The sequence below is a fragment of the Callithrix jacchus genome, chromosome X (genome assembly GCF_049354715.1).
Source record: "Callithrix jacchus isolate 240 chromosome X, calJac240_pri, whole genome shotgun sequence".
NCBI lineage: Eukaryota > Metazoa > Chordata > Mammalia > Primates > Cebidae > Callithrix > Callithrix jacchus.
In genome coordinates, this window is record NC_133524.1 from 54,357,923 (window position 1) to 54,375,275 (window position 17,353).

Sequence of the window (17,353 nt, forward strand, 5' to 3'; positions counted from 1 at the left end):
CTCTGGGTTTCCTCACATAGCTCCTTCTACCTGGAAGATTCCTGCTCTTCCTCTTTCCTGCTGCAGTGGCACCCCCCACACACTATCCCTATTTCAGCCTTCATCACGAGGCCTTGGAACTGCTCACTTCACTTACCTGCTGTCTGTACCCACTACATTTGGCAGATAGTGTATCTTGTTTATCAAAAGTCCTCACCTTTCCCATCTCTCAGTCTTGCCTTACTTATTATTCAACAAACATTCAATGTGCTAGACAACTCCTCATATCAGGGAGGCAGACGAAAAATTGGGCTTCTGGCTGCACTGTCTCAATAGTTACCACCTGGGACCAAGGGTGGTAAATGCTGATTTGTTCTGAGTCAAGAGGATAATTATTATAGCACCAGGTCTTGTGATTAAGTTGAGTTATCCCCATCATACACTGCAAAGCCAAGCACATGGTAGGCACTCAGTATTTGTTAAGTAAATGAGTGCATAAATTCAACAAATATTGATTGAGCACAGGCACTGCCATCATGGATTGGACACTTTAGAGGAGGAGACAGAGAGGCAGTGTCAGAACAGTTTCCTAAGTGTTATAAAGTCAATAAAGCAAGGTAACAGGGTGCCAAGTGAACAGTGAACGAGTGAATTTGAAGTTTGCATAAAAGGCACTGAGAAAAAAACTGAGCTATGAACTTTACATATTATCACATTTAATCTCCACAACAAATCAGGGCCTTCCGTACAACATACAGAGACATTAAACACAGAAGCAGAGGCTTAAAGTACGAGCTTAGGAGCCAAACTGCCTAGGTTTGAATCTTACCTCTGCCACATACTAGCTATGTGAACTTAAGCAATTTATAGTTAACCTTTCTGCATCTCAGTTTCTGCATCTGTGAAATGGAAGTACTGACAGTACCCACTTCACAGGGTTGTTAAGAGGATTAAATGAGCTAAGGTAAAGTACTTAAAGTTCCTGGCACATTGTAAGTATTAGCTATCATCATCGTTAATATTATTCTAATTTAACAGATGAGAAATCTAGGTCTGAGTGGTTAAGTCAATTGTTGGCAATTACAAAAGTAGTAAGTAGCAGAGCAGGTTAAAAATTCAGGATTTTGTGACTCTACTGTATCACAACAATATGTAACCAGGGGATGGGGATGGCGGCTCACACCTGTAATCCCAGCACTTTGGGAGGCCGAGGTGGACGGATTACAAGGTCAGGAGTTCAAGACCAGCCTGGCCAACATGGTAAAACGCTGTCTCTACTAAAAATACAAAACTTAGCTGGGTGTGGTGGTGCACAACTGTAATTCCAGTTATTCAGGAGGCTGAGGCAGGAGAATCACTTGAACCTGGAAGGCAGAGATTGCAGTGAGCTGAGACCGCACCATTGCCCTTCAACCTGGGTGACAGGGCAAGACTCCATTTCCAAAAAATATATACATATATATGTATACATATACGTATATATAGATATACATAAATATTTTATATATATGTATATGTATACGTATATATATACATATGTGGGTATGTATATATATAAACAGGATATAATGAGGGATAATTAATACAGTCAAGTGTTAGGAGCATGCCAAAGTGGACACTCAATTCTTCCAGGGACGTGGAACTGAGTGGGAGCTGAGGCTTGGAGATACCTAAGAGATGACGTTGCTGCTCTAGATCCTGTCTGGCTTCTTACCTGCTCGACCTCTGCTTTCTGAGGGTGCTCAAGGATCCAGGTCCAGACAGAACACCATCCATAAAACCAGAAGCTGACACATTCACCATTCTCACCAGTTTCCACCCCGACCCCAATTCCAGGCACACAGGACTTAAAGGAATGCAAAGGACACAGCAAGTTCCAGCGTAACCAGGAAACGTCTCCTTTATGAGTTAGCCATGTAACAGGCTTCACTAAATTCTGGATGCACCAATGGAATAACTTCATATGCACTGACATGCACACAAACAGGCTGTTGTATCTCAAAAAAAGAAAAAACTCAAAAAAAAAAAACCCTTTTTTGATCATGATCCCCTCAGTCACTGCCCCATTACACTAGTTCCCTTTACACCAAATTCCTCAAATTGAGTCATTCTTAAATTTCTTCTTTCACAACCCCAATCCAATCTATAAGCAAATCCTGTATCGATATATATTCAAAATCCAGCCACTTCTCATTACCACTGACTCTGGTTTAAGCCACCACTGCCTAACTAGACAAGTGTTTCTCAAATTTTAGGGAATAACAGAAACACCTGGTAAGCCTGTTAAAACACAGATTCCAAGCTGGCGCAGTGGCTCATGCCTGTAATCCCAGCACTTTGGGAGGCTGAAGTGAGCAGATCAAGAGGTCAGGAGACTGAGACCACCCTGGCCAACATGGTGAAACCCCATCTCTACTAAAAATACAAAAAAAATTAGCTGAGCCTGGTGGCACATGTCTGTATTCCCAGCTACTCAGGAGGCTGAGGCAGAATTGTTTGAACCCAGGAAGCGGAGGTAGCAGTGAGCCAACATCCCGCCACTGCACTCCAGCCTAGCAACAGAAGAAGACTCCGTCTCAAAAAAAAAAAAAAAAAACAGATTCCTAGGCCCCCATCCCCAGGAATCCTGATTCAGTAGGACTGGGTTGGGCCTATAAATGGGTTGGGCCTATGAACGTGCATTTCTAATGATCTCTCAGGTAATGCTGATGCTGCTGGTCTAGGGAACACACTTTAAGGAATAATGATCTACAGTAGCCCCCAAATTCTCCCTGCTTCCACCTTCCTCCTCACCTTCAGTCTATCCTCACAAGAGCCAAAACCTAAATCAGATCACAACTCTCACTTGTTCAAAAACCTTCTGTGGCTCCCATCCAGTGTAAAAACCAAGTCCTTACACCCTATACCTGTGATTTTTAAACTTTAGCATGCATCAGAATCATCTGAAGGGCTGTTAAACCATAGATTCTGGGGCCCCATCTCGAGTTCCTGATTCAGTCAGTCTGGGGTGGGATCCAAGAACTGGCCTAATGAGTTAGATGATGCTGATCCGGCTGGTAACACACTTAGAAAATCACTGCTGTATATGATCTGTGCACACTCCACTCTTAACCTCAGCTTCTATTACTCTCCCCTCACTCACTCTGTTCCATTAACATTGGACTGGAATGGTAACATGCGAGGCCTTCTCCTCACTTGGGTCCTTTATTTCCTCTGCCTGGAACACTTTTCCCATACTTACCAGCATGGTTCCCTTCCTCACTTTCCTTCAGTCTCAAATGTAACCCATCCGTACTCATCCTGTATCAAATAACCACTACTTCAACCCTGGGTGGTACTCCTCCTCCTGCTCACCCTGCTTTATTTTTCTCTAGACCATGTATTATCACTTGACAAACTATTACTGTCTCATGTTCACTGCTGTATGTATCCCCCCAACCCACTGTGTCCAGAATGATGCCTGGCACAAAGCACATTATCTGATTTTCCCTATCTTCCATAACTTCTAACAAACACCACTTTATATTGTCTACAGTGAGAGTACAGAAGACCCAGGTTTGATTTGTGGTCCAGCTAACTGTCCGTGTAGCTTTGGGCACGTTATTTAACCTAATGGGGAGAAACAGTTGCTCCAAATAAAGGAGTGAGTATTTCTCCCCATTAGTTTAAGATCAACTCTTCACTGCTGGTTCTGGAACAATATGAAGCAGATGCACTTCTCCCTATCCCTCCAAGTACGGCTAAAAACCTTGGACATTTTATATAAAACTTAAGACTCTGAAAGGTGAACAGAAGAAGGCAGACCAACTAGGGACAGCAGGATCCACCCACCTAGGAAGTGGTGGATACCACCAAAGACCAAGTGGGGAACCTGTATTCCACCCCCACCTGGCAGTCATGAAGTGGTACCCCTTTTCTGCCACTGGAGTGCAGTGTCTGAGAAGACCTGCAGAAACAGAAGTCTTAAATAAGATCCAGGATCTCTTGGCCGGGCGCGGTGGCTCAAGCCTGTAATCACAGCACTTTGGGAGGCCGAGGCGGGTGGATCACGAGGTCAAGAGATCGAGACCATCCTGGTCAACATGGTGAAACCCCGTCTCTACTAAAGATACAAAAAATTAGCTGGGCATGGTGGCGCGTGCCTGTAATCCCAGCTACTCAGGAGGCTGAGGCAGGAGAATTGCCTGAACCCAGGAGACAGAGGTTACGGTGAGCCGAGATTGCGCCATTGCACTCCAGCCTGGGTAACAAGAGCAAAACTCCATCTCAAAAAAAAAAAAAAAACAAAGATCCAGGATCTCATAACATAATACCCAAAATGTCCAGAATATAATTAAAATAATTACTTGTCATATCAAGAACAAGGAAAATCACAAATAAAAAAAGAAAATCAACAGATATCAAGACTGAGATGACACAGATGTTGGAATTATCTGACAAGAATTTTAAAGGCGCTATCATAAAAATGCTTCAATGAGCAATTAAGAACATGCCTAAAACAAATGAATAAGTAGAAATAAATAAAAAGTGTCAGCAAAAATTAGCCAGGCATAGTGACATGTGTGTGCCTTTAATTCCAGCTACTTGAGAGGCTGAGGCAGGAAAATTGCTTGAACCCAGGAGGCGAAGGTTGCAGTGAGCTGAGATCACAGCACTGCACTCCAGCCTGGGAGACAGAACTGGACTCCATCTCAAAACAAAAAGTTTAAGTGTCAGCAAAAAATAGAAAATCACTTAAAAAACAGAAGATAGAAAAGAACGTAATAAAATTTTTAGAAGTGAAAAATACAGTAACTTAAATGAAAATTCTTTAGATGAGTTCAACAGCAGAATGGAGGCAATAGCGGAAATAATCAGTAAGTTGAAAACAGAACAATAGCCAGGTGTGGTGGCTCACACCTGTAATCTCAGCAGGTCAGGAGTTCAAGACCAGCCTGGCCAACATGGTGAAACCCTGTCTCTACAAAAAATATAAAATATTAGCCGGGTGTGGTGGCACACACCTGTAATCCGAGCTACTCAGGAGGCTGAGGCAGGAGAATCACTTGAACCTGGGAGGCAGAGGTTGCAGTGAACTGAAATTGTAGGCATTGCACTCCAGCCTGGGCAACAAGAGTGAAACTCTCTCAACAACAACAACAAAAAAAAAAAAACAGAGCCTCGGCAACCTATAGGACTACAACAAAAGACAAACTCAAAGAAATCCACACTAAGACAAGGCTTAATCAAATTCCTAAAAGCAAAAGAAAAAGGAAAAATCTTGAAAGCAATGAGAGATATATGACACATTACCTCAAGGAGAATATCAATTTGAATAACAGAGGCTCTCTCATCAGAAACCAAGGAGGCCAAAAGGAAGTAGCAGAATAGTTTTCAAGTGCTGAGATAAAAGAACTGGAAACCCAGAGTTCGATATCAAGTGAAAAGATACCCTAAGAATTCGAGGGAAGCAAACACATCCTCAGATAAAGGAAAACTAAACATATTTGTTGACAACAGACTTATCCTAAAAGAATGAGTAGGCCAGGCATGGTGGTTCATGCCTGTAATCCCAGCACTTTGGGAGGCCAAAGAGGATAGATCATTTGAGGTCAGGAGTTCAAGACCAGCCTGGCCAACATGGTGAAACCCCAACTCTACTAAAAATACAAAAATTAGCCAAACGTAGTGGCACGTGCCTGTAATCCCAGCTATTCAGTAGGCTGAGGCAGGAGAATTGCTGGAGCATGGGGAGGCAAAGATTGTGCTGAGCCAGATCACACAATTGCTCCAGTATGGGCAATAGAGTGAGACCCTGTCTCAAAAATAAATAAATAAAAGAATGAGTAAAGGAAGCTCTCTGAAACAGAAAGAAAATGATAAAGGAAGAATCCTGAAACATCAGTTAAGTTAGACTGAACAAAGAATAAAAATATGAGTAAATACAATAAACCTTCCTTCTCCTCTTGAGTTTTCTACATCATGTTTGATGGTTGAAGCAAAAATTACACCACTGTATAATGTGGTTCTCAATGCATATAGAACAAATATTTAAGATTCATTATATTATAAACAAGGCTGGGCACAGTGGCTCACACCTGTAATCCCAGCACTTTGGGAGGCTGAATTGGGAAGATTGCTTGAGCCCAGGAGTTCAAGACCAGCCTGGGCAACATAGCAAAGACCCAGTCTCTATAAAATAAAAAATAAAAAAATCAGCCAGGCGTTGAGGGGAGGCAGGGGACTAAAGTGGGAGGATCAATTGAGCCCAGGAGGTTTAGGCTGCAGGTGAGCCTTGACTGTGCCACTGCACTCCAGCCTGAGCAACAGAGCAAGACTCTGTCTCAACAACAATAAAAAGATTAATTATATTATAAACAAAGGAACATAAAGGCATATAAAGAAAAGTAAAGTTTCTACTCTTCAATCAAACTGGTAAAATGTCACGAGCAGTTGCTTGTGGTAAGTTATATGTATATTGTAATACCTACTACAGCAAGTACTGAAAAAAGCTATACAGAGGTAACTTGGGGCAGGAGCAATAGCGCATACCTGTAATCCCAGCATTTTAGGAGTCTGAGGTGGGAGGATCATCTGAAGCCAGAAGTCCATATGATCCCAGGCAACAAAGGGAGGTACCACCAACCTATACTCACACCCTCCACACAAAAAAACTTGAAAAAACTAGGGGACACAGTGGCACATGCTTGTAGTTTCAGCTATTGAAGAGGCTGAAGCAGGAGGAGACTGCTTTAGCCCTAGAGTTTGAGGCTGCAGTGAACCATGATCACACCACTGCACCACAGCCCAGGTGACAAAGTGAAACCCTGTCTCTAAATAAAAAAAAAAAAAAAATTAAATTAAAAAGAAAATCAGCAAGTATAGAGAAGAAATCAGCCCCACCACTAACCAACAGCAATAAATTGATGTTTATAGAACACTCTACCCAACAATGGCAGAATACATTCTTTTTAAGTGATCATGAAACATTTACCAAGATAGACTCTGAGCTATAAAACAAATCTCAATAAATTTCAAGAAATTAAAATCATACAGAGTATATTATCTGACCATTATCAAACTAGAAGTCAATAACAGAACTATAACAGGAAACTCCACAAAAACTTAAAAATTAAACAACATACCTCTATATACTTCATGGGTCAAACAGGAAGTCTCAAGAGGAATTTAAAAAAAAAAAGTCTTGAGGCAGCAGGATGACTTAAGCCCAGGAGTTGGAGGCTGCAGTAAGCTATGATACTGCCTCTACACTCCCACCTGAGCAACAAAGTAAGACACTGTCTCAAAAAAAAAAAAAAAAAACACCTTTTTTCAAATGCCTTAAACTACATGAAAATGGAAAATGTAATATATCAAAATCTATTGGTGCCAAGAAGGAAATTAATAGCCAAAGGCTTACATTAGAAAAGAGATAAAGTCAGCCGGGTGCGGTGCCTCACGCATGTAATTCCAGCACTTTGGGAGGCCAAGGCAGGTGGATCACAGGGTCAGGAGTTCAAGACCAGCCTGGCCAACATGGTGAAACCCCAACTCTACTAAAAATACAAAAATTAGCTGGGCATGGTGGCAGGCACCTATAATCCCAGCTACTCAGGAGGCTGAGGCAGGACAATCAATTGAACCCGAGAAGCGGAGGTGCAATGAGCTGAGACCATGCCATTGCACTCCAGCCTGGGTGACAAAGCGAGACTGTGTCTCAAAAAACAAGGGATCAATAATCTAAACTCCCACCCCAAGAAACTAGATAGAGAGGGAAATAAACCCAAAGGAAGAAGAAAATAATAAAGTACAGAAATCAATGAAATTGAAAACAGACAATAGAGTCAATGAAACAAAAAGCTCGTTCCTTGAAAAGAAACTGACAAACCTCTAGCAAGTCTGACAAATAAAACAATTGTTTTTTTGAGATGGGTCTTGCTCTGTCACCCAAGGTGGAGTGCAGTCATGCAATCACAGCTCACTGCAGCCTCAAATTCCTGAGTTCAAGCAATCCTCCCACCTCAGCTGCCCAGGTACCTGGGACTACAGGCATGCACCACGTGGCCAGCTAATTTTTTGTATTTCTTGTAGAGACGGGGTTTTGCCATGCTGCCCAGGCTGGTTTCGAACTCCTGGGCTTAAGCAATCCACCAGCCTTGGCCTCCCGAAGTGCTGGGATTACAGGCATTGACATCACATGCCCAGTATCACTAATGACAGAAAATTATCACTACAGTGCCTAAAGATATCAAAAGGATAATAAAGAAATACTATGAATAATTCTACAAACATAAATTTGACAACTTAGATGAAATGGATCAATTCCTTGGAAAGTACATATCCAACATAAAATAGATAATTTGAATAGTCCTATAACCATTAAATAGAATAATTTTTTAAACTCCCCAAAAAGATCGAATACAGATAAGGTGAGGTGGTTATCATAGTGAGTGGAACATTAGCTTGTGCTCAGTAAACCATAGCTATAGCCGGGCACAATGGCTCACGCCTGTAATCCCAGCACCTTGGAAGGACAAGGGGGCGGATCACAAGGTCAGGAGTTCAAGACCAGCCTGACCAAGATAGTGAAACCCCGTCTCTACTAAAAGTACAAAAATTAGCCGGGCACAGTAGCAGGTGTCTGTAATCCCAGCTACTCGGGAGGATGAGGCAGGAAAATTGCTTGAACACGGGTGGCAGAGGTTGCAGTGAGCCAAGATTGTGCCACTGCACACCAGCCTGCGTGACAGAGTAACACTCTCTCTCAAAAAAAAAAAAGAAAAAAAAAAACATAGCTAGAACCATTTTATTTAAATCATCACAACCTCTCAGGGAAACTGAGGCTTCACAGAGAAGAAATTCTTTGCTAACACGTAACAGAATCAGAATTTGAACCCAGATCTGAAATCAGTGCCCTTTCCTCTAGAGTTTAAAATCCACACCATTACTTCCTTGGGGATGTATCAACCAATATTTATTTTATAAACAGGAAAACTGTAAAGGAGTGAGATTTGTGCTCAAATCCCAGAAATCAGTAAATGCTTGCCAACTAGTTTTCTCCACTAGTGTATAGCAATGATTCTCAAATGTTAGGGTGCATCAGAATCACTTGTTAAAATATAGATTTCTGAGTCCCAGTCCCAGCCCAAGAAATGCATTCTGAACAAATTCCCAGCTGATGAACTTAGTGCATTCTGAACTATTCCCAGCTTTAATAATGTTCATTCCTCCTGTGTTAGCTTACTTAGGAATTATTTAAAAAAAAAAAAGAGAGAATGACTGATATGCAGTAATGATATGTTAATCCATCCATCCTTCAATATCACTCTGCTATCTCACTCTGCAGAAGGGGAAGGAATAAAAACAAGATAATGCTCTAAATCAGTGGTTCTCAAGGGTGGGCCCTGCTTACCTACTGAATCACAAACACTGTAGCTAGGGCATCCCTAACTTGTATTTTATCAGGTCTTCCAAGTGAGTCTGATACATGCTAAAGTTTGAGAACCACTGCTGTACAAATCAGTGTTTTTGAAAAATCCAGCTTCTTACAGGAAGAATGAAGCAATACCATGTTTTTTCCACTTCTGAGAACCTGGGCTCTGGAATCAAATAATTCAAAGTTCAAATCCACACTCAGAAAGTCACTTAACCTCCACAGATTCCAGATTCTCCACTGCAAAATGGAAGAGTTGCCTCCCTTTTAATAACCTTTCCACAAAGTAACTTGGCATTATATTCCATAATCCCTAGCTGGACTTAAAGAAAGCTATCCTACAAAAGTAGAGATACGAACAGATTTCTATCACCTCTTGGCATTTGTGGATTTAAAATTTGTTGGCTTAACTCTTGAAAGCCACCATAAAAAGTCCATAGCAGCAAGGCACAGTGGCTCACACCAATAATCCCAGCACTTTGAGAGGCCAAGGCAGGCAGATCACGAGGTCAAGAGATCGAGACCATCCTGGCCAACATGGTGAAACCCCGTCTCTACTGAAAGTATAAAAAATTAGCCGGGCATGGTGGTGCGTGCCTGTTGTCCCAGCTACTCGAGAGGCTGAGGCAGGAGAATTGCTTGAAACCAGAAAACGGAAGTCGCAGTGAGCCGGGATCAAGCCACTGCACTCCAGCCTGGCGATAGAGACTCTGTCACATACACACACAAAAAAGTCCACAGCATGTAGTAATTTTCAATTGTGCTGAAGTACAAACAAATGGAGCACTATGAGCCTGGTGTGTTTGTGTGAGCAATGCACTGAGTAAGCAAGAGCAGCCACCCACCAAGGACCTGATTCTCAGCCAGCTTCCTTGTCCAGTGGGGGTCCATAGAGAGAAGCGTGAGAAGAAATTTTTTTAATTTGGTGTATTTCATGGAAAAAAATTAAGGCAGTTAACTTGTGTTAGGGTGTAGGGTGTGCACAAAAACAAAGAACTCACCATAGAAATGTAACTAAAGAGGAGCCTGGCCCATAAGGCCATTCCTGTATTTGTAAGTTTAGAATTCTTTAAGGCCTCAATGGTGCGCCTTATAAATGTCAAGTATCTACCGGGCAGATATTTGCCACAACGTTTTTCTGGTTTTTTATTTTTTTTTTTGAGATGAAGTCTCACTCTGTTGCCCAAGCTGAAGTGCAGTGGCGTGATTCTGGCTCACTGTAACCTCCACCTCTTGGGTTCAAGCCATTCTCCTGCCTCAGCCTCCTGAGTAGCTGGGACTACAGGCACATGCCACCATGCCTGGCTAATTTTTGTATTTTCAATAGAGATGGAGTTTCACTATGTTAGCCAGGCTAGTCTTGAACTCCTGACCTTGTGAGCCACCCACCTTGGCCTCCCAAAGTGCTGGGATTATAGGCATGAGCCACCGTGCCTGGCTTATTTTTCTGTTTTAATCAGCACTCATATCAAGATGCAAAACCTTTCCAGAACCCTCAAAGTTTCCTCACAACATTATTTATAATATAAAAAGGTACAAATAATGTTCAAAAAAGTACAGTGTCCAACCATAAAGGAAATGACCAAGTTAACTGGTGACACATATCAGAAATCAAGTTTAGCTGAATATGTAATGACCTGGCAAACACATTATAACACTAAGTAGAAATAAAAAAAATAGGTTGTAAAATGGTATTTATAATACAATCCCATCTTGTAAAAATATGTTTATACTCTAACTCAAAAGATGGGAGTTAATGCAAAAAAAATTTAACAACGGATTGTGCCAGACAGTAGTAGACTCAGGTGGACTTTTATTTCCTTCTTTATACTTTTTCTGTGTTTTCTACAACAAGCAGGTCTCACTGTAAAACCAGGAAAAAATTAAGAACATTATTTAATATAAAAATAATCAACTTTCAGGCTTGGATATGGACTAATTTATCCAAAGTCCCTGTCATAGGGTCTGGCAGAAAACATAAGCACTTGGGAAGCATTCATTCCTGTTCCCTGTTTCCAGAGTGAGGAGTTGGCAGGAGCCCATTTTACAGGTCTGAACCTACACATTTCCCATACAATCCAAAGTAAGGGCCACAGGCAACAGCTTTTTTTTCTTTTTTTTCCTTTTATTTATCTCCATAGTGTTTTCCAGGCAACAGCTTTTTTTTATGAAGACTCATTCATTCATTCAAAAATGTACTCAGCATCTATTACATGTTTAGCACTGAACTAGGATCTGGGGACACCAAAAATGAAAAGATGACATCTCTGTCCTCAGGAAACTCTGGCTAATGAATGACATAGACTTAACTATGATATGATAAAATAACTACTTTTTAATAAAGATGCACACAAAGTGCAATGGGGACCAAGAAGAAGAAGGCCTTTTACACCTTTTACAGTCTGTGAGTTGTAAAAGGGAGGACATTAGTGGGAATTTGCAAGTACAAAGACAAAAAGGCATAGAGGAGTATGAAATTCTCCCAGAACTATAGGTAGTTCAGTCTTGCTAGGACATAAACAACAAGGAAGGAGTAGTGGCAGAAGATGAAACTGAACAAGTAGTTGACAAAAGGTCTTGTCTGTCATACAAAGGATACTGAATTTTATCCCATAGGCAAAGCACTGAAAGAATTTTAAGCTGAGGAATGACTTGAACAGCACTAGCAAAGATACCAGGAATCCTGAAGGACATCTCAATCCCACTTACTTTCAGGGCAAACGAAAAGGTCCCACCCTCTAGGCTTGTCCACTCTTAAATAACATGAGGCAATAAACAGAACTCTGTGCCTGGCACATAATATTCAATAAAGATCGGTTAGGCCGGGCACGGTGGCTCAAGCCTGTAATCCCAGCACTTTGGGAGACCGAGGCGGGTGGATCACCAGGTCAAGAGATAGAGACCATCCTGGTCAACATGGTGAAATCCTGTCTCTACTAAAAATACAAAAAATTAGCTGGGCATGGTGGCGCGTGCCTGTAATCCCAGCTACTCGAGAGGCTGAGGCAGGAGAATTGCCTGAACCCAGGAGGCGGAGGTTGCGGTGAGCCAGGATCGCGCCATTGCACTCCAGCCTGGGTAACAAAAGCCATCTCGATTAAAAAAAAAAAAAAAAAAAAAAGATCGGCCAGGTGGCTCAAGTCTGTAATCCCAGCACTTTGGGAGGCCGAGGCGGGTGGATCACAAGGTCAAGAGATCAAGACCATCCAGGTCAACATGTTGAACCCCCGTCTCTACTAAAAATACAAAAAAAAAAAAAAATTAGCTGGGCATGGTGGTGCGTGCCTGTAATCCCAGCTACTCAGTAGGCTGAGGCAGGAGAATTGCCTGAACCCAGGAGGTGAGGTTGTGGTGAGCCGAGATCGCGCCATTGCACTCCAAGCTGAGTAACAAGAGCAAAACTCCGACTCAATTAAAAAAAAGAACAAAAAAAAAAAGATCGGTTAAATATGAATTTGGATATGGGGCCGGGGGCAGTCCCTGCTGAGGGCATGATTTTTAGCAGTACCAGCACGTTTAGTTTGGTCTTGACCATGATAAATAGAAATAGCTTGCTGGGGGCAGTGGCTCATGCCTATAATCCTAGCTCTGTGGAAGGCCAAGGCAGGGGGATCACTCGAGGTCAGGAGTTTGAGACCACCCCGGCCAACATGGTGAAACTCCATCTCTACCAAAAAATACTAAAAAATTAGCCAGGCGTGGTGGCGTATACCTTTAATCCCAGCTACTTGGGAGGCTGAGGCAAGAGAATCGCTTGAACCTGGGAAGCAGAGGTTGCAGTGAGCCAAGATCATGCCATTGCACTCCAGCCTGGGTGACAGAGTGAGACCTTGACTCAAAAAAAAAAATAAGTAAAAATAAAGATAGCTCCTCTGGAGGAGACCAGACAACTGAAAATGCTAGAATCTAATAGGCAACAGGAGGAGAGTGCCATACACTGTTTTGTTGTGCTCCAGTATACAAAGCCCCCTCAAGGTTGTCTTTCCATAGCTAAAATGTAAATCCCATTAATGGGATATTAGTTTTATCGTACATATTAACCTCTCCAGAATTCTGGGTGACAGGTGCTTAGGTTAACTCGAAGGAATTCATCAGTGGTTTTACTCCTGCTGTTTTACCCAGTATCTATTCTGCTTAATTCAATTTAGTTGAATGGTTCTGCAGATAAATGCTGTAGAAATAAAATACTGTTGTATTTCTGCCTCCATTTATGGAGTACATGCAAAATGTTTTGCAAAATCAGAAACGATATATTTGAGACATTTTATAGCTGAGGACAATGAGGCTCAGAAAGGCAAAGCAACTTGTGCAAGGTCACTCTGATACTAAGTAGAAAGCCACGACTCAAATCCCTGTTTATGGACTCAACTACCTCAAATGACCAATATTGTTTTCCCCAAAGCCAGTGTCTGAGGCAAAACATAGCTGTGAGAATATAAAAATGATACTCTGCGAGAGGGAAAAAAAAAGGGGGGGGGGGTCTTATATATCTAAAAAAATACTCAAAGGTGCAAAGAAGAAATATATAGGGGAAAACACAGAAAAAAGGAGAAACCTCTAGAGGCTAATGTCAGCTAGGTCCTGGTCTGCAAGGAGAAATGGCAGAACCTGAGTTTGGGAGAGGGGATTCTGAGCCGGAATCTAAAAACAGCTGAGAAAGGGAGAGAGAGCAAGTGGGAACACCTGGCCACCGCACCCTATCTGGCGCTGCCTGCCCTCCTTACCTGCCATGAAACCAGTCCTGGCACATGTCACACTCGATCATGAAGCGGGTCACATCATAAGGCAGCCGGCAGAGGCAATACACCGGCACTGAGGCCATCTTCGCTCGGTCCTGGAGCGCTCTGCGGCGGGCCAGGTTCGTCGTGTCAAGAGGGGCGGGAGGCGGCAGCAGGCGTCTTCTCTGGACGACAGCTAGGCACAAACAACACTTTTTACAGAGTGAATCAGCCCCCGCCCCCCGCCCCCCGCCCCCCACCCCCTTGCACCAACCCTCAGTTCTCAAATAGAGAGTTAGCGCCGCCAGGATGCAACACAGCTGGTGCGGCTGTAGGGGGCAACCAGAGAAAGTCCACCCGGCCTTTAGAATTTCTTTCACACGTAAAGAACGGCGCTCAACCGTCGAGGCTTCCCACCGCCCCCACACCGCACATTCCCCACTCCCCACCCCCACCTCCCTCGGCCCCGGAGTCAGTGATAACTTCTTTCCGGGTTTGAGGAAAATACCTGAAGCCTTTTCGGGAAGCTTCTTTAATCTCTCACTGAACCCTCTCCTAGCTGGCCCGTTTCACAGGGCTCCCTTTATTATGACGCAAACCACAGCCTCAAAAATGAGGCTAGGGGTATCTCAAGACGACCCTCCTCTCACCCCCGAAACAGGGCCAGCCAGAGAAAGATAAGGGATCCCTGAAAGTCTGTTCAGGTTACTCAAAGCCTTCACGAACAAGATAGACAAGACTAGGCGCCCAACTGAAATCACAGTTCTGGGGTCGAGTTCGGGGACTTTAAATGAGCCTTTCCAGCACTCTCAGTATCATTCCTTCCCCGACCAGTCAGGAGTTTCATCACCCCCAAAACTGAAATAAATATATAAACTCATGAGCTCGTTCTGTACTTTAAAGATGACAGGGTTCTGGTTGCACCCCCGAAACTCAAAAGGATTTCTTCAAAACCCCTCAAACTGACTAGATTCTCACAGTCTTGAAACTAAGCAAGGATTCTTCCACATCACTCAGAAACTGGCAGTGTTTCCTTGCGGCCCCCTCAAATTGATAAGAGCTCCCTAGTCTCCCCAGATGTTCAGATACCTCACAGTATATCCTAAAACTGACAGGAATATCCTCGCAGCCCCCGAAACTTACAGGAATCTTAACGCTTCCCCAACTGACAGGAACTTCCTCACGCCCCAAACCTAACAAGAACGTCTTCGGTCCCGAATCCTACAGGGACCTCCTCATGCTTAGAGCTGCAGGGATTCCACGCCCGCGGAGCTCAGTTCCAGCGACACGCCGGCAGCCGGTCTAGCTCCCGGGCGGCGAGGCGCCTCAGTGGAAGCGTCCGGTAGTTCCGGCCCCTACGGCGGCGCGCGTCGAATTCTGGGATAGTCCCCGTACGGCGGAGAACCTCGCTCGCCTTCCCCTCGAGCCCCCTGCTGGGTCGCGCGGGCACCAGCCGCCCAACGGTACTTCAGAGCAGCCTCTTCCACAACATTCCCCTCGGCCCGGCCGTTGGGGCCTACTTGAGACCGCGGCTTGGGCCTAGTCTGGCGGCCGCCTGGAGAACGGGCAAGTGGCGTCGTCGCTGGGCCGGCAAGAGATAGCCGCGAGAAAACCAAAGAGGAACGAGATGAACCGGCCACCACGTCCGAGGCACACGGCCCGAAAAGTCGCTGGGAGAAGCCCAGTGGCGGTGGTAGGCAGTTCTGAGTAGTCAATAAAGTTTATTCAAAACAACGAGGAAGTTGAGGCGGAGAGGGGAGGAGAAATACGGAGTAAACAGCTACCATGTTGAGAGTGGCGGCGCTGCCAAAAGAGCCAAGGCGACCGCCATCTTATGAGGGCTGGGCTCGCGAGGTGAGCGCGGCGGAGGCGGGGAACCGCGAGCCGCCGGCTCCCTTGTGACATCATCAGGGGGCGGGGCGCCGCCTTGAGGAAAGGAGGGCGGTTCTCAACCACCTTTGGAGACCCTCTTCTCTTTAAGGTGCCCAATCGCCGCTGAAGCCCTTGATCCCAGAGGCGGAGAAGCCGCCATCTTAGGCGAGGCAGACGTTTGGCTCCATTTTGAGTGGGGCCCGAAACTTCCTGGCCTTCCCTCCTCCGGGCAAACAGGGAGTTAAGCTACCCCGAGTCGCATACTCCTCCTCCCCAGCCTTCTCCTCCTATGAGAGGGGGTGAACTCGGTGACTCCAAACTACAAAATTAATAGGTGGTGGTGGGGGCGGGCTTCTGTCGGGATAGAGGCGGAGTACTCACCGCGGCTCCCGTTCATTGAGCACCTTCAGCGGGCTGGGCTTTTTCCCACGGCCTCTGTGTTGTTCTCCCCACTGTGAAGGAAGCGCTGTGATTATCACCAAATGAGGGCAGGGGCTTCGAGAAGCCAAGTGACGAGTCCCAGAGCAGAGACGTTAAACGTTGCGCCCTGTGCTACCCGCGTTCTATTCTCAGGCCCTCAGTGTAGTTCTCTGTAAAGCTGCTGCCAACTTCACAACTCCCTCTGAACTCTTCTTTGACCCTGCTGTTTCACTTCAGTTCAAATACAGTTAAAGGATTTGTTTGCACCTGTCCCACAATTTTCTGACTATAGCCTGAGGGGAGGGGAGGGGATGAGAGGAGAGGCTTAGTTAGTAGAGCTTCATACTTATGATTCAAGATGGCCCTAGTTTTCACAAACATTCTAGAAAATTCTCTAGAAGTTCTCTTACTATTTCGTTTTCTTAAAGGGGCCCATTGCTTTAAAAAAAGAAAAAGTGTGCGTGCACACAATTTCCTAACCAGTGATGGTGGGTTAGGCCCCGGGGATGCAATGGTGAAAACAGGGCCTCCAGCGTGGGAGGGCATCTGCCAGTGCAGGAAGCAAGCTTGTAAGTAAACAATTGGAATAGAAGGCGCAGTAAACACAACTCCGGCAAAATGACCTTTACAAAATGCAACATGAAGCAACAAAAGAGCCTTAGAAGCTGCTTGCTGCGGTAAGAAAGACTGCAAGGAGACAGGGAGCATATAAGTTTACTTAAATCAACAAGCAAGAACATTGTACTCAAAGGATCAACGTGTACAAATGCATGGAGGCACACAGAAAAATATTTACTAAAAGTTTAATATTGTTAGAACAAGGAAAACGGAAGAGAGGAGTTCAAACTGAGTAAAGGGTCACAACATGAAAGATTGCGAAATGCAAAAGAGTTTAGATTGTATGCAGTTAGCAAAAAGAAAACACAGGTTTCCTAGCAGAAGTAGCTGAGTC

General features: G+C 44.2%; 1 protein-coding gene across 8 annotated transcripts in view; it reads right to left on the reverse strand.

The window, feature by feature from the left end:
* PHF8 (PHD finger protein 8) overlaps positions 1-16,774 on the reverse strand; it is a 108,223-nt gene extending 91,449 nt beyond the window's left edge. For 4 of the 8 annotated variants that reach the window (XM_035287573.3, XM_035287572.3, XM_035287569.3 and 1 more), the window contains exons 1-2: positions 16,363-16,774; positions 14,116-14,305 (exon numbers count right to left, since the gene is read on the reverse strand). In XM_035287573.3, the coding sequence (XP_035143464.1) occupies positions 14,116-14,305; positions 16,363-16,378 (206 nt within the window). In that variant the 5' untranslated portion in view covers positions 16,379-16,774. Of the gene's footprint in view, positions 1-14,115; positions 14,306-15,252; positions 15,826-16,362 lie in introns of those variants that run through there. The other 4 variants (XM_078364018.1, XM_078364017.1, XM_078364016.1 and 1 more) reach the window with 1 other exon arrangement.
* Between the last annotated feature and the right edge of the window lie 579 nt (positions 16,775-17,353).